Here is a 26,824-nt window from a genome sequence, read left to right as displayed (position 1 = left end):
TGGATCATAACTTTCCGTTTAATTACAATACAAAACTTTTTCAACTATTTGCGTGCTAAACCAGTTCGTATACCTAGATAAATAGATAAAATGTCACAAAACTATTAATGAAAGTTCTCGGTGAAATCGCCGAGGAAAAATCTTATGTCTTATTAACATAGTAGTCACGCTAGTTTTGTAATTGGCGGTTGTGCCCACCCCAGCGAGGTGCCGCCTCCCTGCGCTGCGAATATATTGCAATCATAATATCGCGAGACATCAACGAGCCCGAGCACAATTAAAATTTGCATGGACCTGATTGATAACATTGTTATAAGTGTGTGGCCGATTTCGATCAGGCGCGCATTTAATTAAGCGATGCCTTTTTGAGATGGCACCGCCTCCGTTGCTCAGTTGTCAATTCTATATATACCCGAAGATTCTAGGCTTTTTGTTCGTTAATTTTATTATCCATACATTACTAAAACGTTCAAACGAGGTATAAACGAGTACTCAAATCAAATCGAAAATCATTTATTCAAATAGGTAACATGTACACTTATGAACGTCAAAAAAAAAAAATACATTAAATGATTCTAATTTTACATTTACTGCCAGTTCTCAAATCAAGGGCGTAGAACGGAATAGAAAAACTGGCAATAAACTCTCCGCCACTCTTTTTAATCGCCAAGTTTTTTTACACAATGTTTGTAAGGAGCTGCAACTATTACACCATGTTCCAGATTACATCTTGAGCAATTAAATTAAATTAAAAACAAAGGTTTGTCCTCTATCAGCAGGAGGCATGGTGAAATAGGAGCACGCACTTACATACTCGTGAGAACAATACGCAAATACGTAGTATTAACAACTTATATCACCGCATACACGAATTCAAGTACGACCAGTCACCACAAGTAGCACCCGTTCACGAGTATGACGCATGGCCAGCCATCGGGCCCCTCGCCATATTTTAGGGAGAGTGACAAAACAACGCATGGACGCCAAATACATATATATCGAATATTTCACGGATGTAAATGCGTATTTATGACATTACATGAAGTGCACGAATTTCTTTTGGGCATGTGGTCTGTGAACTGTACTTGTCAAATGTATTTGTATGCCTCCTCTGCCTCACAACGTCAACTTTTTGGGTCTAAGGCAAGCCAGTTTTCTCACGATGTTTTCTTTCACCGTTGAAGCGAATGTTAAATACGTACATAGCAAGAAAGTTAATTGGTGCACAGCCGAGGATCGCACCTCAATCTCGGGGATAAGAATCGGACATTGAAGTCACTTGGCCATTACTGCTCTTACTTTAATGAGAATTTACAAAAATATCGAGTACAATTTGTGTAGTTTTCTAGCTAGTGACATAGTACGACAGAGGACGCGAGAAAAATTGCTTAGAGACATGCACAATCTAATTTCGTGTCTAGACTGTGATTAATATTATTCGCAAAAATATATTTTTTGTTTTTATGAGGTGCAACTGTGATACGCTCATCCTACAAATATTTAGAATCATTCTTAATAAATTATATGCGGTATTTTTGTTTGAGTATCTTGGCTACCATCCATTATTTTTGCTACTGAATATTATATTATCAAGATAAATTAATCGATTTGACGACGAAATAAGTATGAAAGTATTTTTAAGTGAATACAGAAGCGTACTTCATATTCTATACAACTCTGCATAACTCCTCTGTCTACCATATGCCGATATCATATCTTATTTGGCAATACAATGCGCAGAGGCGATAAGAATTTGGAGAAACTGATGGCAGTTGGTAACACAGAAGGTAAAAGATCACTTGGTCGTTCACCAACCAGATGGACCGATGAAGTGAAAGATTCATGGTCCTCAAAGCTATACAGTGTTATAGGAGAAGCGCATGATAAACGATGTTTCCAGATGTTTCCTTGGTGACCACGACGTTCAGACATATGCTACCGACGTAAAAGAGAGAAAGAGAAGTGAATGTCAAAAGTATGAAACTTTTTAATTATAATAATAAACCAAGTTATCTAGACGGTTGTAAAAAGGTATTTAATACCACATACCATATAGAATTTAGTTATAAACATACATATTTTTATGTGAAGTGGCAGGAAGGCGCGCAATCGATGCCGTCAACCTTGCATGACATATTCTGCTCGGTTGGCCAACCGAAGTATGCTAGTATAATTATTTACTAAAATACGTTTTCAATTAAAGCCCTATTGCTTTAAACGGAAAAAAAGGAAGAAAATTCCTGATAGTTGTCGGCCCTGACTTATAAAAGGTGTATCTTGTTGATACGTTTTGCAGTTAATTCCCATCGAGTGACACATTTTATAACTTAACAAATACCTAAACTTACATATTATATGCGAACCAAACGGCATTTAAATGTTTTTCATCAAAAGATTGGTTAATCTGGAATTGGTTTAGATGCATAATATATAATTTCTTTTAAATAAATTTACTGAAATATTATTAATAAACTTCAGAAATTTGTATGTATAAATTCGTTATATTATTACTGTATATACAACTGCATATGTTAGCTTATAATAAAAATATAATTTTAATTGGCTTGATAAGAAATAAATCAATTAAAGTATCATAAAATTTGTATAATTAATTAGTTATTTGAAGGTTTTTGTAACAGTCAGGTGGCGAGGTATGATGTAAAGCTAGGTATATCGAATAACATCAACAGGTGTTTATATCGGCTAATAAGAATTATAGTGCGCAATTAATGGACGGTGGCGATAGATCAACTGCGCCACCCATTGAGAAGGAAGCGAACTAGATTTTATAAGGAAAATTTAGCATTACATATGGCGTGGCGTGGTATATAAGTTCTACTTACAGTTTGGTTTTCGGATAAATAATACATTTTGTTAGAAGAATAGAACTGCCTTGTTCGACGCTGACGTTGCCAGACATGTCATAGCCCACTTCGGTTTATGCGTAACTGCATTCAATTATGCGTAAAATTAGTTGTGAAAAATAATGATTTTCGTCTAAAATGAAACAGATTTTAAATGTCCAAAGGACACCTGACATGACACAAAAACACTCACAGAAACAATGTTTCACAAAAATTCCAGAACATTCAGTAGATACATAAAATACAAAGATACATTACAAAATTAGAAAAAAAGAACACATAAAAAAGTTTTTGGTTATGTAAACAATATAATGAGATCGTGTTTATATCAGTTAAAGTTTTAATTTTAATTAAACCTCTTCGAAGATTCATATACTTGACAGTTTCTTCTGGCGTACAACGTTTGTATAATTTTCTGCTGATGCTTTTTAAGTACAACGCTGTTGTCTCAAGTAGTGGGGCGGTGCATAATGGCAATTCTAAGTACATTGGGAAAGTTAATTAAACGATTTGTAAAACTCATACATATTCCTGTTATGCAAAGCGAGAGGGAAGCAATGTGAGAACTGTCTGCGTTGAGACAGTCACGAAACTTTTGTATTTTCTTTGATACCTCGTACTTAAGTATGTACTGAATGTACTTGAGATACTCTTTTTTCGGTTCGTCTTTTAAATAAATAAACTTAGTGTAAATGGGTGGGGCACATGGTAAGGTAATAACGCTAAGGTGGAAGACAATTTAGAAGGATGAACTAGATTAGGGAAACATTTGGTAGGGAGTGGCTTAGTGCAGATAGACATGACGTGATTTGGATTCCTTTGCCAAAAAGGGTAGAAGAAGAATGAATGAGTAATTATCAAATACAAACGGGCTATTATTATTATTAAGGTCTTCTTTCTTACCCATTAAGTTTATTTCCTCTTTATTTCCTTCCTGTATCCAACTTCACTTAAAGTACTCGGGATGCTTAGAGAGGATTCAGAGTACAGACAACTAATTAAGGAGTAGTTCGCTATAAGTTTTGAGTCGGTTCTTAACGTATGAGTTGCGTATTGTTACACTGACTACGCCGGTAGAGTCACCTGATTTATTAATATAATCAGGGCGTTGATGGACTTTATGTAATCAAATATCGAAACGGCAGCTTCTTGCGTACTCCATGGGCGATCGTCAATTGTTCCTGTGCAAACGTCAGAATGCTTTAAAGCTAATTCTGAGCAAACAATTTATTTTACGCTCTGAAATGAATTCACTCTACGGCGAAGCCTTCTCCAACCCTTTTAAGCAAGGATTTATTGATGCGACCTGGGCATGCTTCAGTGCGCACAACTCACGGCACATGTAACTAATACTTATCGTGATCTATGACATGACCATGCACTGTGAGGTCATGTTACGCTTTATGATTACAGGTATCATTGGCCAATTGGTGCATCATTTTAATTGAACTATTATTTGGTGATGAACCTTAATTATATGGCAATCGGGATATTTACCATGTAATATCAAAAAAATACAGAATTATATTGTTGAGTATGCATTTTATGCCGTAAATAAGCCTTTAACAGCAAAAGTCGACCATGATAATAAAACGCGCAAATTTCGGTGAGCTGGTAAACCGATTTTGCTGATAGTACGAGCTACTTGTTCCGAACGGCAGTCCACAACAAAGTATAATTTTTTGCAATATCCTCAAAGCGGGTTCGAAAGTTATTTAAATGACACACTTGCATTTGTGTTTTTGTACTAAATTAAATACATTATTACTTAAAAACATTCTGGTATTATTCAAGCGAGATTTCGGTGATTTTGTGAAAATTTATCGATATTGGACAATTTAAAATTAAACAAGTGCATTTATCTGGTACGGATTTCCATAAAGAGAGCCCGAAAGAAGTATACGTGTTTCGCCAATACCTCATCTGCTTGGCGAGCCGTTTCTGGCGATCGGCCAATGTTTCCGAGAAAACGGCAGAAGGTGTCTCGCTGTTTATGCCTAAATCACATATAATAAGGTTTCAAAAGAGCATTGATCTTTTACATTGCTATACTATTCCTAGTAATCGATTGCAAATTGAGACCTCTTTGGATCAATTGAGCAAGCGGACGTGTTAATGTTTTATTGTGGAACGAGATGTGATTGTCGCATCCTTATCTAGGCGCCGTCGCACCCTCCATCCTTATTATAATATGCAATATCAATAATTGGGATCCGTTTTGTATTTTAAAACACTTAGAACGGTCTAAGTCTACACTAACAATACGATGCGAGTACTATGAACTAATTTATTCTCTTACTTAATTTGAGTCTTTGTTAGTCGAGGCAGAAAAACACTTGAAATGATTCATGAAAGTAACGTAATAACTTCGTGTTGAACTAACAATGAAAAACATAATAGACATAAATAGGCTTTTATTTATAGGACAGCAAATGGGCAGAGGCTTATTTGATATCGTTGCCCATGCATACTCTCGCTGTTCGAGTGCTTTTTATAATTTAAAGGTTCGGAGTCTAAAAGTCACCTAACGGTACTCATATCTTCAAAAATAATTCTGGGTGTATGTGGTGCAGGACAGAACTATGAACCTCATGGCGCAGCAGAAATTATCCTAAAACGTGATACGACAGTTTAACGCCCGAACCCAATAATTAATCTAAAATCGCAGATTGTAAACAATCTGAGATAAGACCGTGACTGTCGAGTAAATGTAAATGAATAAAAAATGTGGAGTGACATTTTCATACAAAGGTCACTCCACATACACCGATCTGACCTACCATGGATAGCTTGTACCGACTGATGGCTATTATTATCAATATTTGAATTAAGGAATCTATCTCAGATGGTCAAAAATGGATTAAGATTAGAGGTTATTTTCTGTTATTCTGTTTGTTTCATTTGCTGTTAAAGGGTTTGGGCGTAACTGCATCGTATGATACATTTCACCGTAAAGGTATTATAATCCATGTAATTAAGAGTTCTCACGCAACGAATCTCAGTTGTTATCATTGCACTCGGGGAGCGAAGTTTATTAAATAGGGGCGAGATAACAGTGACGCCTATTTATAGAGACCAGTCACCTTATCGACCTAACATCTGATAGCGATCTCACGTTGAATCAAAGCCTTAGAATACAGCCTACATTCACAGTAGGAATATATTATTTAATTATAATATCAAATTTATATTATACACCAATCAGTACATTTAATTAAGTTCATAAGTCTAGTAGAGCATACTTAGTTTAAAATGTATTTAAAAAGGCTGCTTGGTAAGAGCTCCGGGTTCGATTCAAGTGCAAGTTTATAGTAATATTAAATTTGTTCTCGGCTTTCGGGGGTTTTAGCGGTACCGGACGAGGGCTGACACCGTATGAAGGGCACGGTCGAATTTCTAAGGCTAGCAGTGAGTATGCTACATAAGAAAGTAGACCGTGTAGGTATAGACTGTATGTCTCAGTACGTTCTAGGCCGATCACCCATCTTAAGAGCGTGTGAAGGGCTGAGGTGTTTCTAATTTAAAAGGCTGGCAATGCTCTCTGGAATTGAGTATGAGCGGTGGTATCACTTATCATCAGGTGAGCCTGCCCGTTTGTACATTTTCTATAAAAAAATAATATATACGTAATAGATACGAGTCGTAGATATAGATTACATACATTATGGTATGACAGACTAAATACTGTTAAGGAATGGGGCATGTATTAAACATAGATTTTTTCAGTTATTTGATAAAGTTATCCAAACAAACGAAATTCGCGAGCATATAACTCTTATGAAACTATAGGAAATGCAATTAATTACTGCAATTGTTAAAGGTTACGCGTTGAAAGCCTTTGAATATAATGTTAAAACTAAAATACTAGCTGTAATTTATATGACTTAAAACGGTATCCGCGATCAAACATAGATTTGCTTAAACGTTAAGGTATACAACATTTCTACATTTCAACACTCGCTTTATTTTTAGATGTCCACTGGTGAGTGCAGTATGTAAATGTAACTAGTATTCTCACTATAGGCCAGGTCTCAGATGCTAAACTGTCAGTAATAAGCGTGGACGTGCATCGACATACATTATTGCACTTGGAAGAGGAAATGTATTTGTATAGCTAAATTGAACTAAGAAACCTATAGAAAGGCAATGAATAACATTCTATTTCATTTATTACGTTTCATTTTATCAGCCTTCTGGTTTATATATGATTTATAGTATATATACTTTGGTCACTCAGGCTTCCATAGTAATAAAGGGTGTCGATTTCTTAAATCATCGGTGTTACTTTTCAAGAGGATAGCCAGATGAAGGCACTCTCTTCAATATTTACATATATTCTATTGTATGAGAGTCGTTAATATATAGTTTAATTACCTTTTTTGATTTCACTCAGGAACCGTTCAACGTGTGACAATGCTTCTTCATCGGAGGAGCAAGTGATTTCTCGTAAATACCTTACATGTTTTTTTATAGAACAGGGGGCAAACGGGCAGGAGGCTCGTAAGGTGTTAATAATAAGCTAGCGGTTACAATAAAACTTACTTCATGAATTTTAAAGCAAAAGTAGTATCAAAAAGACATTAAAGATTCTGGGATGATCAGTCAGATCTAGCTGCTGCTGTAAAGAATTTTCTCTATCTGTATATGTCTTTTTTATTACATAAACAGATAGAGAAAAAAAGGTAAATAAAATTACGGAGATACAAAACTTGTACTAATTTCTATTCATGCAGATTAAATATCTTAATGAAATAAACAAGCTCAGTTTATGCGTTTAATCAAATTTTATAATTACAAATTCGCATAAAATCGTGACGACGGTAACTTGTTATGTTATATTTAATTAATAATAAAATTCCAACTGTTAAAATAACTGTCAGCGTTCGTGATACATTTATCATTGTTATAAAGCTATAGTAACGTTAAAGGCAGTTACTCAAGTCATGATCGCGTTTCGCTGCATTTAATAAATCTATGCCAAACAATTAATTTTGTTTAAATAAATCAGAAATGACGTCAGTCGCTTTTCATGTTACTAGGAGCCAGAAGCACATTTTGTATATTATTAATAAATATATTTAATAACGAATCGTTATATGGTCAGAGATTATAAGAGCAATTTGCAATATATATATATATATATAGATTTTACAGGAGGAATAAATAATAATTTTTTTGACTGAACTTTTTGTGGTTGCTTTGCATGATATTCAGCATAGGAATGTCATAACATTATACAAATATCTTTTTTATATATTGAGATATATCTCATACGCATTATTGCTGCTGAAAAGTAATAAAATTGTCTATGTTAGTACCCAGTTCAGCGATTTTAAAAGTAAACACTTTATCAGTCTATTATCATTGAATGTCACAAAACGAATAAAATTCTTCCAAATTTTATATAGCAGTATAATAAAAACATCACTTACTAATGTAGACTTAAGCTTAAAAAGAAATAAATTCTTATAGAACTGAAAGTAACAATCAGGAATAATAAAAATACTAAGACATAATATGCACCTTAACATTTATAAGCCTATCTTAAAATATGAGAAACTTTCTGCACTTAAATTATTATCGGTTAATACGAATTAGAAATAAAAATTATACCCGTAGAATATTTATTAAAATGAATTATGTAAGTGACAAGTAAGTAAAAAGTTATAGACAAAAAAACAAAAGTTATGCAGACTATTTAATCCATATTATGTATCCTTGATTAATTCGTATGACAATTGACATTTCCACTGCAGCTTGGCGCCATTTCTTGTGTTTATTGCGGAATGTGGGTATTGGCGGGAATACTTGTAATATTATTTTGTTGCTCTTTTTATGTGATCAAGTGAATGAATCGAGATGAAATGACTAATAATTAAATGTCTGTGTTAAGAGCAGTTTACGTTCTACATATTGACGTTTAATAATATTATTGTTTCAGAATGTCAATTCGGAAAGCAAGCTAAAGAACTGGGGTCTACGTGGTTTGCAGATTTAGGCCCTCCATTTGGTGTCATGTACTGCATCAAATGTGAGTGTATACCGGTACGTATTAATACAACAGAAATTATAATGTCAGTGTTTCATATATTAATGCATTTACTATTTAGTTTTATATTAAAACACCCTTTTAGGTTTAGGTGAAATTCTTTATAAAACCAGTGTCGTTTTTCATACTCATATAGAGAAGATTTTCACTTTATACCTACGGAACGCTGGCTGAACTCACACTTCAGCGCTTATATCCATTCCAGAGTTAAAACACACGTTTACATGCCATTATTTTATTGTCATATAACCGAGTGCATTGTAATAATTTCGCTTCATTAAGTTTAAAGAAACCCACTCAAGACGTGAACGACATTTCTTAAATTGTTCAAAACAAAATAATTGTGGTTATGAAGTAAGGTACGCTGGTAAGTGGCGTAATGATGGCCAACTCTCAAGGGCGGCATTTTTCTATGCAGGTTCATAAAACACTTAGCATTTTTTTTATAAAACTTGAAGTTAATCTGGTATTCATACTGTTTAGGCTTCGTTCTGCATCTCTCCGCGTCTTGGTGTAATCTTAAAAGCCCTTAATTAAAATATTTTTTTAGATGGCTATCTTAAATTAAAAGTTGTTTTATGTAAATTAACTGAAATATATGGTTAAAAAAAAACACGAAATCCACAGACGACGCTGCGGACGGAAGCTAGTTTGCTAGTTACTTGAACCTGAGATGTTAACTGTCTCACTATTTGGACTTCTAGTTACAGAAATAAAACCGTTATATATTTCAATTACTTTTATTCTAATCGGATATATTTAATGCAGTTGGAACTATTTGATATGTCATAAATGATACAATATATATTATTATTTTTCAGGTACAAAAGAAGCGGAGAGTGGTCGCTAAAGTACACTGCAGGAATATAAAGAACGAGTGTCCTGAACCATCTTGCGACAGTCCTGAACTTCTTCCCGGCCGTTGCTGCAAGACCTGTCCAGGGGATACTAACTGTGAGTAGTAGAAATGAGATTTTATCCTCTTTATAGGCTGACACGGCAAGATTACTTAAAGTTTTTGTGAATTGTGTATTAACGCCATTACTATAAATGAGAATTCCAAGGATTGAGGAAACAATTTTGCTACAAGTATTTTTAAGGGACAAAAAAATATAAAAAGTTCATAACCTTTTTTCAATTAGCGGAGAGTTTGTGGTTATAGATTTATTTACCCAAAATAAATCAAAGACAAATGAAGGTAGTTACTTCGTTTGTCATTTCATAATTAACGTGACATAAGTACATCAATATTTCAATTAATAAAAATGAAGGACGATTGACGATAAAAAATCCATTTGATTTTTTTTATATATAAGTTCATCGATTTTTGTGAAGGCTAAACAATATATAATCAGATTACGAATGATTTGTTAAAGCGGTCTGTTTCATGACACGTTGAATGCCAATACAATTCCATTTCTTAGATTGATGATGTCATTTTTAAGCTTTTGAATTATACCGACTGATGTCATGCTTTTACCGATTTTATAGTTCTATGTCCTATGACCCTGCGCAATATTTTATCCGAATATAAAGTTTTTGGATATCCGTTATTTTACTCCGTTATCCGATTTTTATCGAGACGATTGTCTCAGCGGGTCGAATCGAATCGAACTTATTTTAATGAATACTAAAACATTTACATTGTTTTTTTATTTGTTTAGAAACTCTGGATTACTCTTTGAGCATGCTTTGGCTGAAATTTAATAGTTCTCATATTAATTTGTAAATAATGACGCGGTGTAATTAATATGTATTTTCCAATAATTAATTAAGTCTGTTTAAATAAATATATTGCATGTTTTATTCAGCAAAAATGGGACACTGTGGGTAAAGTTATTAGTTCGAAACTTGGCGATTAGAAAGAGTGGCGGAGAGTTTATTGCCAGTTCTTCTCTTTCGTTCTACGCCCTTGATTTGAGAATTGGCAGTAAATGTAAAATAAGAAGCATTTATTCTTTTTTGACGTTCATTACATTCAGTACATTATGTTACCTACGTGAATTTGAATTTGAATTTCCGCTGCGGTTTGTAAAATTGCTATCATATTGAAATTATATTTTCGTATAGTCAAATGATGTTACAGTAATCTGATAATAGTGGAATTATGGTGGCAGCAGGTTAGTGACTCATGAGCCATCTGGACATGTGGAAATTGTCCGAATGACATATAAATTTATATATTTTTTGTGTATACACGATCGCTATTAATATTCCGTTTTCGGATGACTGGCTTGTGTAATCCGATACACATACATTTACTTGAATATATAGTTGTGGTAAATCATAGTTAAATAGTTATTTCATCATATATTTTGAATTAATTTATTTAATGTCTTATACGTAACATTATTATACAATTTACTTTTATCAAATTAAAACAGTGTCGAATTTTTAATTTAATTCAATTGAGCGCGTAAAAAAACATTTTTATCTACGTATATATTATATAAGAATGTCATGATTTGCCGAGGTTAGTTTGAATGTTGTGTTCAAAACAAGAGCCAAAAACATAGAGAAAACAATACAATTGGTAGTTGGTTAAGTAAAATCCTTGACAAGTTAGTGGACTTATAAACATCTTATAAGGTAATTGTTGAGAAAGCAAACTCGCGAAGTGACAGGAACCAGCGATGACAAATGAGTGTGAACAGGCGCGGCCGCTCCCACGACTGATTCTCATGATTACCACATGGACATCATTCTGGATAATAATAATCTAATGTAATTGTGCATGGAAGACGCGGAATAAATTAGTGGGCGCAAAATTGATCATAGTAATTTTTTAATAGAGCTAATAAACCACAAAAGAAATAAAATTTTGTTTGATACAACATAATAAAGATATTGTTTGTTATGGTTTGGTTTTCTTCGCATATACTAACTAACAGTGCTTAACTTATGCTGCTTATTATTTTAAATATGATACGACAACTCTATACTTCTTACTAGCACTTATCGTTAGAAGCTCCTTGATAAAACTTTCCATACCAGAACGAGGTGTGTTGACTAAAATTTCTAACATAATTACACAATCATTAATGACGATGGTACGACGACGACACCGCCGACGTCCCGTCTGCTCGTATAGGATATATCGAGAGCATTACAATGACATTACTCAGATGCACCGGGCTGCAGAAATGGCACGCGCTGGTACCCCCTGCGCCCGCTTTTGCTGCAAATATAGATGCTGCTGCTGGTTATTCTGGGCGCGTACGTCGACCCGCCGCGACGCCGTCTGCGCGCCTTTTAGCGATACATTTTTTGCAAGCGTATATCAACGATGTCAATGTACGCTTTCAAAAATTCACAAGAATCTTGTATGCATTGTAAACAACAAACGCGTCCTAATTCGGGCATGCAGTTATGTTTAACAAGATGCTTTGCGTATGGAATTGTATATGAAACAGGTTCATACAACCTAGAGTGATGTTTTTCCATATAAAAGTTCAAAACATTTAAATATATAAGGCATTGACTGTTATAGTATCTATATACGATATGTTTACGTAGCATGGGCAAATTTCTTTTTTTCCCTCAAGGGCTATCTTCCTAGAACCGATGATTGTTGTTTACCAAGTCTCTAGATTAGTTCGGCATCTCTGTAAGCTCTTATATGGAGCGTGTATTATGGCAGGCGACTATTAATAACTGCTTATAATATATTATTATCATTGAATGAATGGTTATACTAAAATAAGAATATTTTTAATAATATGGTACATATGAAGTGTAATGGTGTTAATGGTGGACTTTTAAAATATCTAAATTGATAAGCACTTGCTGATAATTCCAACAAAGACTTGGGTTGGTAAGGTTGTGTGTTTAAATAATTCCTGGAGAAAAACAATTGGTCTGAAAAGGTAAAAAGAAAATATTAGGTTTTTTTATAGAACAGGGAGCAAACGGGTATGAGGCTTACCTCATGTTAAGTGATACCGCCGCCCATGGACACTCAATGCCAGAAGCTCGCGTGTGCGTAGCCGGAAGTATCGATTTTTTAATTCGCATTACTTTTTCGTTTTTGTTAGCTGTTAAAAGTTTCTAAAATGCACTTTGAAACAAAAGCTATTTAAATAACCAACTTGGAATATGTTTATCCTGGAAGTTCTTTTAAACTCGATAAAGATCTTAAAGCAAAAATCGTGTTATGTTTAATCTGATTCGGTCACAAAACGCCCAATAAAACCACTACTAAAACTCTATAAATCGTAATACTTTGCGGTTTCTCTTTGAAATACAATTACTGCTTATCACGCTTATAATAAATCCGTGAAATGCTCTGTAATATTTAATTTTAATTGAATCTTAGCCATGAACCAGGTGTCTTAGCAATAAAGTATTTAATCGACTTTATGTCTGTGCGATAAATTATCTTCGAGATTGTTTTCAAATGCTTTATTAGAATCACGTGATTCAATATCTTCGGTATCCTTGGGGGATAAAAAATAGGAAGATTTTTTATAATTTCTGAGAAAAGAGAGTGCAGTATATTATCATTAGTATATTTATGACAATTAATTGCGCAAAATTTATAAATATATTTCTTTTGAAAAACTTTTCAGTTTAATAATTTCTACGTTTTGGATACTGTAAATCTTGCAATTTTTATAGTTGAGTTTTCGTCCATCCTAAATTGTATTAGCGCTTATCAGTGATTATTGACATTCATATATACAAAGATTTTTGACTATCAAAACATTCTCAAACCAGCAATGAAAGATGTGTTTTCACACTCGAGTGCAAAGCTGGCGGGTTAATGATAGACAATCTTTGAGGAGGTTAAATACATATTCTCTTAAGGAAACACTTAAGAAGGTTGACCTCTAATCCCTATACTTTAGGTAACGAATTAAAATTGTAGCTCGCAGCTTCTTTTGTATATAATTTGTACTAAGCGCAATTTAAAACCGCTTACGCTCGAAGCAGTAACCAGAAATGAGCTCGTGAGCCGTTCACGGTTCATCGCACATGGTATCCAGTCGATTGCTGGTGTGGCTAATTTAGTGTGCCGTATGTGCCTCTAAGGAATTTGTTTGTTGCACGCCGTTGTCAATGTTTTATTTTCTACTGTCTCTGCTTTTGCATTCCAGTTTGAGCTCTCTTATATCAAAATTAGTGTTAGCTCTGCTGTCAAGAATGTGATTCAAAGTCAAAGTCAAAATTCATTTATTCATTTAGGAAATACAATGTACACTGATGAATGTCAAAAAAAGAAACTTACATTAAATGCTTCTATGAAAGATTCATGTTTAATTTTACATTCACTGCCAGTTCTCAAATAGGGCGTAGAACGTAAGAGAAGTACTGGCAATAAACTCTTCGCCAAGTTTTTTTGGTATTACACGACGGTTGTAAGGAGCTACAACGATTACACCATGCTCCACATGACATCTTAAGTTAATAATTGTATAAATTAAAAAAAAACAAAGATTTTTCTCAAATTGTCAAAGATCCTCTTTCAGCAGGAAGCATGGGGAAATAGGAGCACGCACTTACATTCTCGTAGGAGTCATAGTCAGCCTTATTGAGCACTCTTGTTAATTTAAGGTCGCCTGTTAGGGCAGGAGTGTTTTTATACATAAACTAACGAACCCGGCAAACGTCGTTCTACTTTGTATATTATCTCAACGAAACATTTTTTAGTTCAATGAAAATAACTATCTACTATAGTAAATTGATCGTAGAGGGGTGATAATTAAGGGTTGTATGTATTTTTGTATGCTCTCCGTTTCGGAGAAGTTCGAGGCAACATTGTGGCACAAGGATTTGATATAAATAAATATATCGAAGTCACTTAGCGACATCTAGCGGATATAATTTAAAACTGAATATGAGGAATAGAGTAGCGTATCGGTTATTATTTTAATCGTAGATAATAAGGCAACTCGACTCAATTGCGGTTAGTGGGCGAGTATACTGAGTAATAGGAACGTCGTTAGTGGTAGGAATTCTTCGAGATTTGCCGCCACCCAGCCACGTAAGCTTGCTAATGCACTGTTCATTTTCATGTATAATATATACATTTTATTGAATATTGCCAACCCTTTAAAATTTAGCAATTCTTAAAAGGCCGGCAACGCACTCGCGAGCCCTCTGGCATTGAGGGTGTCCATGGGCGGCGATATCACTTAGCATCAGATGAGCCTCCTCCGTTTGCCCTCTGTTCTATAAAAAAAATGCTAATTGAACTAGAAACTTTAATGCCTTTTTGAATTTGTCGCGTTTGACAAATTTTGAAAGATGCATGTTAGAGTGAACATAGTAGACATTTGGACAGCTATATGTGTATCTCGCTCGTATATAAATATTAAGTTTCTCGTGTAAATAAAATACATTTTTTGTAATGAGAAAAAAGTTCTTTAAGCATTAAAAACTATAATTTAATCAGAATATGCCTGATTTGTTTACTGCCAAGTCTAGCTTATAAACAATCGCAATAATTATGTATATTAGATTGCTCCAATTAAAACTGTTTAATTAATTAAAACATAATACTACAAAAAAATATTAACACACATTAAATACTCCCATAGATACACCACAGTATGCCTCGCTAGAAATTACACTTAGTTAAATATAAAACTATTTTCACGATATATAAGATTACCCGCGACTCAATCAACTTAGCAACTAATTCGTCATCGTAATTGCAAAATAAACAAAAATTCAGATGTACGTAAAAATTCCGCAAGGTTGTGTATTGTGATAGTAGCGAGTGAGATTTACTCAAATGTTATCACTTATCAGTTATAATGTCGTTTTGATTTACCCTCAAAACTTATTTATTTCCAGTAAATTTTCCTATCTTAACTTCGCTTACAATAACTCCTTACCATAAGTCACATTATGTTGTTATCCTGTGCCATCAAGATAAAAAATCTAAAGGCTTTTTGACCTCACATGACATTTTGATATTTTATCCTATTTCTATATTTTGGGAGTAACCTAATTTTAGCACGCTTTCAGGCGCTATAATTATTTTAGACGGAATCAAGTAATACAAAAATAAAGAAAAGAAAAGAGTGTACAAATTCTTAAAAGGCCGGCAACGCACTCGTGAGCTCTCTAGCATTGAGAGTGTCCATGGGCGGCGGTATCACTTAACATCAGGTGAGCCTCCTGCCCGTTTGCCCCTTGTTCTATAAAAAAAAAACGTACTGTATAGATGGAGTGTATAACTAAGCTACTTGAGTAGTGCTTGTGATGACTTAATCCTTCTCGACTTATATACAGACAATCATTACATGCTATAAATATGTTTGTCGAAACGTAATTGCGTAAATAGAGAACATACGCGATATGCAAACAAAGGCGGCGTCGCGACGGAGCTGGCGCCATGTTTTCAACGGCTATTTTCACATCAGATACGATACTTTTCTATTTTCTTAGGTGACGTATCATATTGTAAGTCCTTTAGAAAGCATTAACAGCGAGTGTTAGTAGTAGTTAGTAGTTACAGCCAGTTCTTCTACACCCTTAATTTGAGAAGTGGCAGTAAATGTAATATGTATTAGAAGCATTTAATATGTTAATTAATAAATGATTTTGAATTTGATTATGCGTGTACATTAAATATAGAAAATTCTCCTAATATTGGTAATATTTTGTGCGTTGCCTCCGTAAATTCTTCGGTAGACCTTATGAATTTAATACAGACGAACCAATATACTACGCAAAAGGACATATGGTGGATAAATTTTTGCGTATCTCGTTAATTACTTGTGTGTATCAATACCTAACGGATGAGACTACTTACATACTACACTAACACCTCTGATCCATTCTCAGAATAAAACTAAGTTAGCTATAAACTTTGAGGCATAGCAACTTCAATTTATTTATATAATAATCAATCTTGATTTATAAGTACTCAAACAAATTTTCTGAATATATATATATATATGTATATATATTGCTTTTTCATCGTTTTGTTTATGATTTTTCAATTCTCAAAACACTACTTTTTAGGCACGCGAGTGCTTGGATAGGCATTAATATTCAAACAAATAGCTAAAGGTTAATGAAATAATACTTGTATTATCATTTATCAACCCTTAATTGCACATGAAACGAAGGCGTAGGCGTTCGAATGTTCAAGAACGTTTCTATTATGAACCAATGCAAGCCATAATGTACAAAGTTAATTGTAACTATTTTGACTGTTATTATGTGCATGCGCTTCGTAATAGGCCGAACATATTAGCCACCTCATCTATTGCGATTTTACGCGGCAATTATTTTAACATTCCTGAATATGATCGGTACTTTAAGATTATTTGTTAATAAATTTTAGGTATGAAAGTGTTTGGATATATCCACGTTATTTTTGTTGCTTTAATTTAAATGTATGTATGTACACTTTGAGAGTGTTCTGAAGAGTGGTTTGGGTTGATTCATTCTGCCTCATTTCAACATCGTACGAGTTATATTAATTCAAAAGCAGCATCATTTTGCTTTGACGGTCCACTTAAAAATACACTTTCGTTTGCGAACTAGCGATTCCCGCCTGCCTCTCGGTACAGGTCTTGGGATACGACCTCCAATTGTTAAAAAAAACCAACGCATCCACTAAAATTGGTTCATAATATGAAGTGTCGTTTTCCCCTCTATACTAAAAAAAGGCTAACGTACTTGACAACTAGGAGATTTTTGATTTGATTCTTAACAATAGTTGTTTCGCGTTGGTAGGTTTTATTTATTAACTAGACAAATCGGTACCCAACAGGGAAGGCGGGACTTAAAAACATGTAGAAGTAAATTTCTTTAATATTGGCACATAAGGTGTGCTAGTTGCAGCATTTATCTTAATAGACAAGGAAACGATTTCTGCGGCTCCTTAAATCAATTGACAAAAATCTCAATATTGAACCGATCCGGCTGGCTTTCTACGATCGATGCCCTCTGCCCCACCTGGGGGACATTAAGCGTCAAATCAAGTCGCGCAATTAAGCGCGTTAAAACAGACAGCTTGTTAATAAACTTTTATCAGTTGTTATATTCTTCTAAATATTGAAATTACGTCAAAACTTCTGATTAACATTAAAGTTATACAAAGATTCGAAAAGGCTCATAAATTTTATTTAAATATATAAATTTTGAGGAGGGTACATTCTGAATTAATACTTCTAGTATACATAGGTTAGCTTGCCATTTATTCATGTCGACGAACCATTATCGTTATCTTTTGTGTACTATAATAGGTATTAAATTTGATACAGCGTTATTATCTCGTTCTTAATATAACTGTTCTATTCAATCACGACTATTGACATCAATAATACTTTACGATCGGGTCACTAGATATCTAATGATTTAGAATTAAAATGGCATACGCGCTATTGTAGTACAGGCGAACGGAGCCATGCTTTTATTACATTGATTAGATATATCTATATATGTCACTTGGGTAAAATGGCTCAAACAGACTATAGATATAGAATTTATATTCATGAATAAAATACATTGTTTTCCATATATGTAGTCACGGTTTTTAAATAATAATAATAATAACTAAGGTAAAATTTTATATTTCGTATATTTAAAATACACTGCAAAATCCTAGCCTTTTAAACGCAAAATATAGTTTTTTTAATAGTGTTAGGAATTGAAAGTATAAGGCAAAATTATGTTATTGAATAACAGATATAAAATATATAAGTTTCATTAAAACAAGATTTCACTTAAACCTCTGTAATAAGACCAAAAAGGAGTAAAGTACCAACTTAATATAAAGCTATACCAATCAAATATATATTAACACAATTTAAAATATATTCCAAAAATCCATTGTAAATCAAACCTAACATTACACGACAATTTTAACGAGATATATAACCGGACGCGTTATTTAGTTCCTATAATTATCGACCTATTATGGAAAGTAATCTTTGCAATTAAAATATATCTGACAGTAGCTAGGAGCGGAGGCCCATAAGGCGAGTGTGCGTAAAAGGTCACAGGCGAGACAGAGGCTATTTGGAAAGTGGTCTGGCGCCGTTCTAAGCAAATTTGGTGAGAATATAGCTACCGGTACAGATAACCCATATCTGCTAATCAGAATTCCTTTCTATTGTAACTGAGGCCGTTTAGTATTGTTCGTTTCTGCCATTGAAGCTTTCTAAATGCTTTTGGTTTGACCTTTCCTGGTTCATATCTACTACCGTCTCCTATTATTTTATACATGGCAACGATGGGGTACAAGTTTTGATCACTAGACTTGACAGTCTTGTGTGTTTTTTTTATGAGACCAGCTAAAGTTAGAAATTATTTTTTGGGAAAAGGGATACTCTTTAATACAATCCCAGAGGTTCTTTTATCCTCTGCCTTTTAATAAATTAAAGAAAAGCTGTGTAAAAAGGCTTCCTATAAAGTTAACGATCATCTAGTTGATAAAAAAAGGCTTGGAACTTGGAACAGGCTAATTCTAATTAATTATTGATATTTGTTTTAGAATAAGTATTGTTTGATGACTTGCTTTTTTAAAAGCCGTGATACCTGTCTATCTTATATTCCAAAATAATCGTATTTTTTTTAATCAGTGTTTTTTTATAAATTCGTTGGTTCTGTATAAAATGTTTATATCTATCATTCTTTTTGACGTATTAAAAATGTATGATTACTTTCTTGTTGCCTGGTAAAACGAAATGTGTTTTAGCAATAATAGACAGCTGTTATAAACGCTGTTCGTTCTTAATAAATTAAGGCATTACTAATATTATCAAGAATTGTGTTTTATTAAAAGTTAATGGGAATCATTGAGTATCTGTGTTAAAATGGCTAAGGGAAAATGTTTCATCTGTACTTAGATGTGGATTTATAGTTTGGGGAAGTTAAGTCGATGGATATTTAAGGTGAAAATGTATTAGAGCAATTCGTGTTCAAAATTTTATCACTTTCCTTGTATTTGTATTCTAAAATTTTATTCGTTCACTAAAACATACATATTTTTATGTCAACATCTGACTATAGACATGGGGAGATACAGCTTGTGGCAACCATTAATTTGGGATTGTAAAAGAAAAACGCCTTTTGTATGGCAATCAAGGTTAAAAAAATTAACAAAAAATTTCCATCTAGTTTTTAAAAACCAACCTACTGTACTAAAAATAATGCATTATTCTAATAATGATTATAATTTTTTAATAATGTAATATTTTTTTTCTACAAATGATATAAGAATTAACTATTTGATGATTCTCTTTTACGAGTACCTTTTAAAAGAATTTTGCACTAACAGAAAATACGAACTGTCGATTGTACCGCTATAAACTATTTGTACCATATCCTTGCTGTACCAAATAAATATTTATATAGTTACATAAAACTACTACGATAAAATATAATTAATTGTTAAGTATTGATCGATAATATGACGTCTTTCTGTCACCACGAGGTTATCGTTTCTGTTATGCTCATGCTTACGAGATTAGGGCTGGGAATAGTAAAAAGGTTTTATCTCTTTTAAAGAATTCATCGACTTCCAACAATTTGTACTTATTCAAATAATTGCCTTAACATCGTCTAGGTAAAAAAACATTGTTAAAAATGATTTAAATGTTAAACCTGATTAAACAAAAGGGAAGCAATAAGAGAATTACTAACACTAAAATCAGTACAGTGTACATGTGTCGTTATGAATAATACAGAATTTTGAATATTCAAATAATAATATAATAAATAATACATTATATTGGAAACATTTTAAATGCTTGTCTTGTGAGAAACTTAAATCTTGGAAAACTTGTGATCGTTTATATCAAACTCAATATTTAGCAAATCTTTTGTAAAATTCAATAATTTATACGCTACGCTTTAGATAATATATTTAAGAATGAATATCATTTAACATATCTTAACCAATCTAAAGGATTACATTAATCACGTGTCAAGGTGAACTAATATTTATACCAAGGAAAATCGTAAAACTCACTTGGTAATATTTGTGCGTCCGCGCAATCGACGCCAGCGCCATTCTATTGTTCATAGAAACCTGGCGCCGGCACTTCGGTATGTATTTAGTATAGAAGGAAGTCGACAGACTGTTCCGCTAAGAGCATTTTAAAATTATTAAACATCTAAATATATCTTTGACATTTTTAAAAATCCCGAAAAGCCTCAACTAGGCATAGGATGGGGAAATTTATCCATCTCTTACGTTTATATGCCGTGTGTTAACAACTTGTATTTTTTTTTATAGAACAGGGGGCAAACGGGCAGGAGGCTCACCTGATGTTAAGTGATACCGCCGCCCATGAACACTCTCGATGGTAGAGGGCTCGCGAGTGCGTTGCCGGCCTTTTAAGAATTTGTACGCTTTCTTGACGAACCCTAAGTCGAATTGGTTCGGAAATGCTTCAGTGGGCAGCTATATATTCTATATGAAATTGTTGGATAAAGGTATCATTAACCTTAAGGATAATACCCTAAATTAACTTTGGCAAAATATGTCGTGTATGCTTCACGGGAAAAGTGAAACGAGATTCCATTGTTTTTCTCTTACGAGCGGAAATGCATTGCTAGAATCAATAAACAGTTCTTAAGTGGTGTGCTACATTGGGGAACAATTGAAGACAATTATCAAAAGACTCGACATTAATGTATAATGTGTATATGCCACATATACTCACTGTTTGTTGGGAAATATATACAGTCCAAAAACCAAATAAGTGAGTTGGTTTTTAGTAATATTTTATATTAAATTATTTATAACATAAATAAATTATTGATTTATCATTTATTTGAAGATATTATATTTATTGTTAGTACTCGGCTTAGCATTCTAATGGAGATATACTTTTTAAATCGTTCCAGTTTCATTCATTGCGGCCTTATGCAAACATATACTGAGGAAAAACATATATATATATACATAAAATGACAGGATTTGAACTAGAACTATGAAAGTTGATGAACCTTCGATATATCGATGATAAATCAAATTCCTTCCTTACCCGTTACAATTGAATCATATCTTAGAAAGTATAGCTAAAAAAACATTTAATAAAAGAGATTCAATTAAAAGAGTTGTTGATTATATTAAAAATAAAGTTGAGATACTGATTGAATTAAATATGTCATCGCAGTAGTGCAGAAATATTCGTCCTTGCGTAGAATATAATCTTAAGTGTAATATTAATTATTATTAGAAGCACTTAACCAATCGCGTGGTTTCGATGACATAGATGTTTATTGGAATACGTGAGCGCGAGGTGCCGACAGGAATTAATAAACACACAATTAGATGAAAAATTTATTACGTCTCGAGTACCGCAAACAACATTATTAAGTATTCATGCTGTACTTCGAGTGTTTATTGTAAGATTTGGGAATCAGATGTCATATTGTAATCTAATATATGAAGAAGCTAGTAGTAAGTACTTTTTGCGTCCAATTTTTTAACTCTTATTGTTTGAACGTTTCACAGGGTTTCCTCTTGCCACAAAATTGTAAATACAGTAATGATACTTTAGGTATAGTGTTTATGTCGCAACCTAACTTTTGACTAATGACTTTTAACTAGCTGCCTGTAAAATATTCAGCCAGTTGATCAAACTGCTCAGCTAAAGACAAAGATATCCTGTTGATTGTTAATAAACATTTATTTCCACTTTCTGCCACTCCCAAACTCTGCATATGTATAAACTGGCTTGGCTGCGATATATGAATGAAAATATTTGTAAGCAAAATTTCTTCGAAAAACTTGGACCAATTGAACTATGTCTACATCTTCTTGTGAAATTGTGTTTGCGCTATTATGAAAAGAGTCAGTTTAGATAAAACGGTGTAATTAGTCTAATTTTTTTTATGATTAAGATAACAGATTAACTAGTCAAAGTTGACAAATTAAATTTTTTTCGATCGTAAAAGAATTTCTTTAACAAATTAAGGGTTGCTAGGCGCGTAAGCGAGCTACCCCCTCTTAAGGTTGTGAAAAGTCTAGTACAAATAAAGTTAACTTGTAATTGTATTGATGAAAACAGTTGAAATAACATGACACACATAACTATTATGTTTGACACAGGTAATTCTTTACTTTAAAAGGTTCGCAAATCTTTCGCATTATAACAATAGAAGTTTTAAAATAAGTATTTCTTGTTTATTTATAAGTGTACACTCTTATTAAAACTATTTAATCGGTTACAATGTATTTACCGGAGAACGATAGAATATAATACTAGAAATTTATTTATCAATAACACAACTATGGATTATTATTTTTTATCTGTATGACCTTAGTAATAGAAGTAGAAGACCGTGACAAATATAAGTCAGCTCAAACATTAATTAAAGCAATCAAAACGTCTAGGCTCCTAAATAGGATTGTCTAACACAGTGGTAGGTAATATTTTTTAATAACGGGCCACACAGTTTAAGAGATCCTAGAGGAGGGCCAGAATTATAAAAATAAATGCATTGTTTAAAGCTTTCGATCATAAGATGAGTACTTTTTCTTCATCTATTAATATCGATGGACCCTCGAAGTAATAAACACTTTCGCGGGCCGTACTTTACCGATCACTGGTCTAACACATAATTGTTAAGTATCATTGTAAATAGGGATTAAACTTTGAAAGAAACATAAGTTTTCTGATTTTTTGTAATGGAGCTTATATACAATTCATCTTATACGATTATGTATGATTTATTTACTGACACCCGAACCCAATAATTAATCCGTAGCCGTTGGCCTACCTTAGTAGTTTTTTTACCAACATTTATGGAACAATTTGCTATGCTATCCCATGGAGACATTTCTCTTTTCCGGAATAAACACACCAGTACTAAATAAAACATTTTTTTATATGTTTTTAATTTTTCTCTCCATAAAAATCTTCCTGAGAGTTTATGGAATAAATAAAATAAAACATACTTAAATTGTCCAGTCATTGAGTGTGGCATTAGCAACATATTTTGCGATTGCTTTTAAAGATTTAATTAACACTAGTGACCCGCCCCAGCTTCGCACGGGTGCAATGCTGATGAAAAGCAGGTTTTATTATGTATTGTTATTTCCGTCGCTGGAAAGCTCCGATAACATACGCGACATATACCATCACGGACTTTTTTGTAGACCTTTTCAATGTGTACAATACTTAATACATTATTTTGATAAAACTCGTAGGGTTCAGCCTGCGTTTACAATGTAAGCGGAAAAAATGTAATTATTTACGACATCACATTAGAAACCTCAAAAATAACAGCACTTCTCCACTATTTAATAGATGTTATTATACATATAAACCTTCCTCTTGAATCTCTCTATCTATTAAAAAAAAAGCATCAAAATCCGTTGACTAATTTCAAAGATTTAAGCATACCAAGGGACATAGGGACAGAGAAAGGGACTTTGTTTTATACTACTATGTATTTGTGTGTGTAGTGATTAGCAGTTTCATATATTCTCTTTTTATCTTTTTGAGTAAAGTCTTAATGTTTTATTTTATGTTTGTAGTTCACAAGAAGTACTTCATCTCACACCTATTATCTATATCTAAATAATGTATTATAATTGCAATTCGCAATAGTAATAAAATCTATTAAATTGAAACTATAAATCCCGTACAAGACTCAGCTAATCAATAGAATCGATGTTGGCTTGACCTAAGCCCTTTGTAACCAATTCACGCGACATATATAGTTATAGCACTGTCATATATTTTATCTAAATAACGCTAGTATTTAAGGATAACTCGAAATTTGCATTTAATAAGAATTTTATGCAGAACATGTGAATCTGGTTACTGAACTATGTCAAGTACATCGACGTAAATATATTATTATTATTAATGCAAATAACGGAATTAATATATGTATTATTATTTATATAATATCATTTTTGTTTCACGTAATATTGAGGGATAATTCTTTATACGCGAAATAAAAAATAAATGAGTGCCGTTTCAACCATTTCAGCTCTGGGCTTTAGATTTCTGTGTCTGTTTAATGATCATTTGTCACTCTAATAAGGAAGGCAAGAAAGTGATCAGCCTCCTGTGCCTGACACACGCCGCCGACTTTTTGGGTCTAAGCCAAGTCAGTTTCCCCGCGATGATTTCTTACATCGTTCGAGTGAATGTTAAATCGAATCGAACCTACGACCTCAGGGATGAGAGTCTGACGCTACAGCCACTTGGCCAACACTGCTCTTCAATTATTTATATGTGGAGAAAAATATTTTTTTGTAATAAATTAGCAACGTTCAACGTTGTATGTTGATTAGTAGGAAAATACTCAGGTAATTAAAACTGTAGATGTATAACGTATGCATAAGGAAAGTACTAATTATATTAACATTTCTGTAATTTAAAAAATATTAGTTAGTTAGTTAGATTTACATTAGGCAACCAAAACATAAGTCTGCTTTAAAATTTATTATCAAGTAAATATTAGATGAAGTTAAGATTGCCTTTGTATAAGTACTGTGTATACTGGATTTAATTAACCGAAGAACTTGAAGCTCGCCGTCTACTGGATAAGGAAAATGCACTTCGTTAAAAATAGATAACTGATAAAAATAATAAAGATCATATATTTTAGACTTTAACAGCTCTGTTACATGTTTAAATTGTGTGACAGTATAATTGCGATTTTTTGATATTTAATTTATAAAAATAGGATTCGCATCCATTAAAACAACATAAATAATAACGATAATGCTTTTATAACATACATAAATGTTTGTTATATATGTAAGTTGCAGCTAAAATATATAATACCTACTTGCAGGTGTCATTTTGATCATCAGCTGACAGAGCATTTTCCCTTCAACTCGCAAAGCTGTGGATGTGATTTTCACCTGGTCTTATTATAGTAAATATTATGTATCTTCAAGGTCAATATTACTGATAATGACGACTCAATTTATCAATTATTAGCTTTAGAATACACACGAAAACTACATATTCTGTACTTGTAATGTAGTTTTAAGCCTATTTAATGACTCTAGGTCAAGGACGATCTTCGACCTTTGATATCTTACAATTCATGGTCAGACTGGCGCCAGGACCAGGCGCCACATGGCTCCACAAAGACCAGCATTCACGAATTGGAGCTTGCTATCTGTTCACAGCGATTAATATTTTGTTCATGCTAAGATCAAGGTCGCTAATGCGTGACTATTAACACGTTTAACCGTGTATTAACTTTTACATGGCACGTATGTATTGAACCTATTATCATACGATATTTTATATATCTATACTTTATCTTTCGATTTCTTTACATATAATATACATTTTAGTTAATGTTTTAAGAACTTTATTCTCATCAACAACATATAATTACAGTTACAGTTATAATAAGAATTACATGCAAATACAGTGATTTTAGATGCTTCTGCATTCAGAATATTTGATATATTTCCAGAATACAATACATAGAACTTTTTAACGATAATTAATTAATTAATTGCATATAATTATGATTGGTAAAGCCATTGGAATTAAGAGTTTAATTAGATCGTTATTTCTAAACCTGTGTTTCTATTTTATCACACTTAATAGTGAAGTAAATGCGTGTATTGCGTATTTTTATAACACATATTCTATGTGCTGATGCATTAAACTATATGTCAAGTAAGCATTAAATTTGTTACATAGAATTCGCAGATTACACTGCGAAAATTAAATAACTTAAACAATATTTTGCAAGACAAAACCGTGATTAATATACGCAATTGATTGAATGGATTATTTTTTATGAAATAAAAAGAAAAATGTAATTCTAGTAAGTGGCTTAACTATTGAATGGTGTTTCACTTGTCTATACAATATTAAAAGAGGATGAGAGATGTAAAGAGGATACGAAAGGGAATGCTTAGGTGGATTTGACATGTAGCACGGATGAATAAAACGGTTAACGAGTAGGATATACAAGGCAAGGATTGTGAAATCGGGTTGGGTGGGCC

The 26,824-nt window shown here is 32.9% G+C and overlaps 1 protein-coding gene across 1 annotated transcript in view; it reads left to right on the top strand.

The window, feature by feature from the left end:
* The window catches only part of LOC110992370 (dorsal-ventral patterning protein Sog), a 75,168-nt gene that overhangs the window by 25,457 nt on the left and 22,887 nt on the right, over positions 1-26,824 (top strand). The window contains exons 2-3 of the mRNA XM_022258158.2: positions 8,806-8,909; positions 9,735-9,867. Coding sequence (XP_022113850.2) covers positions 8,806-8,909; positions 9,735-9,867 — 237 coding nt within the window. The remainder of the gene's footprint in view (positions 1-8,805; positions 8,910-9,734; positions 9,868-26,824) is intronic.

The sequence above is a fragment of the Pieris rapae genome, chromosome 14 (genome assembly GCF_905147795.1).
Source record: "Pieris rapae chromosome 14, ilPieRapa1.1, whole genome shotgun sequence".
Classification (NCBI taxonomy): Eukaryota; Metazoa; Arthropoda; class Insecta; order Lepidoptera; family Pieridae; genus Pieris; species Pieris rapae.
Note: the sequence above shows the minus strand (reverse complement) of the source record. Positions and strands in the feature narration are given on the sequence as shown.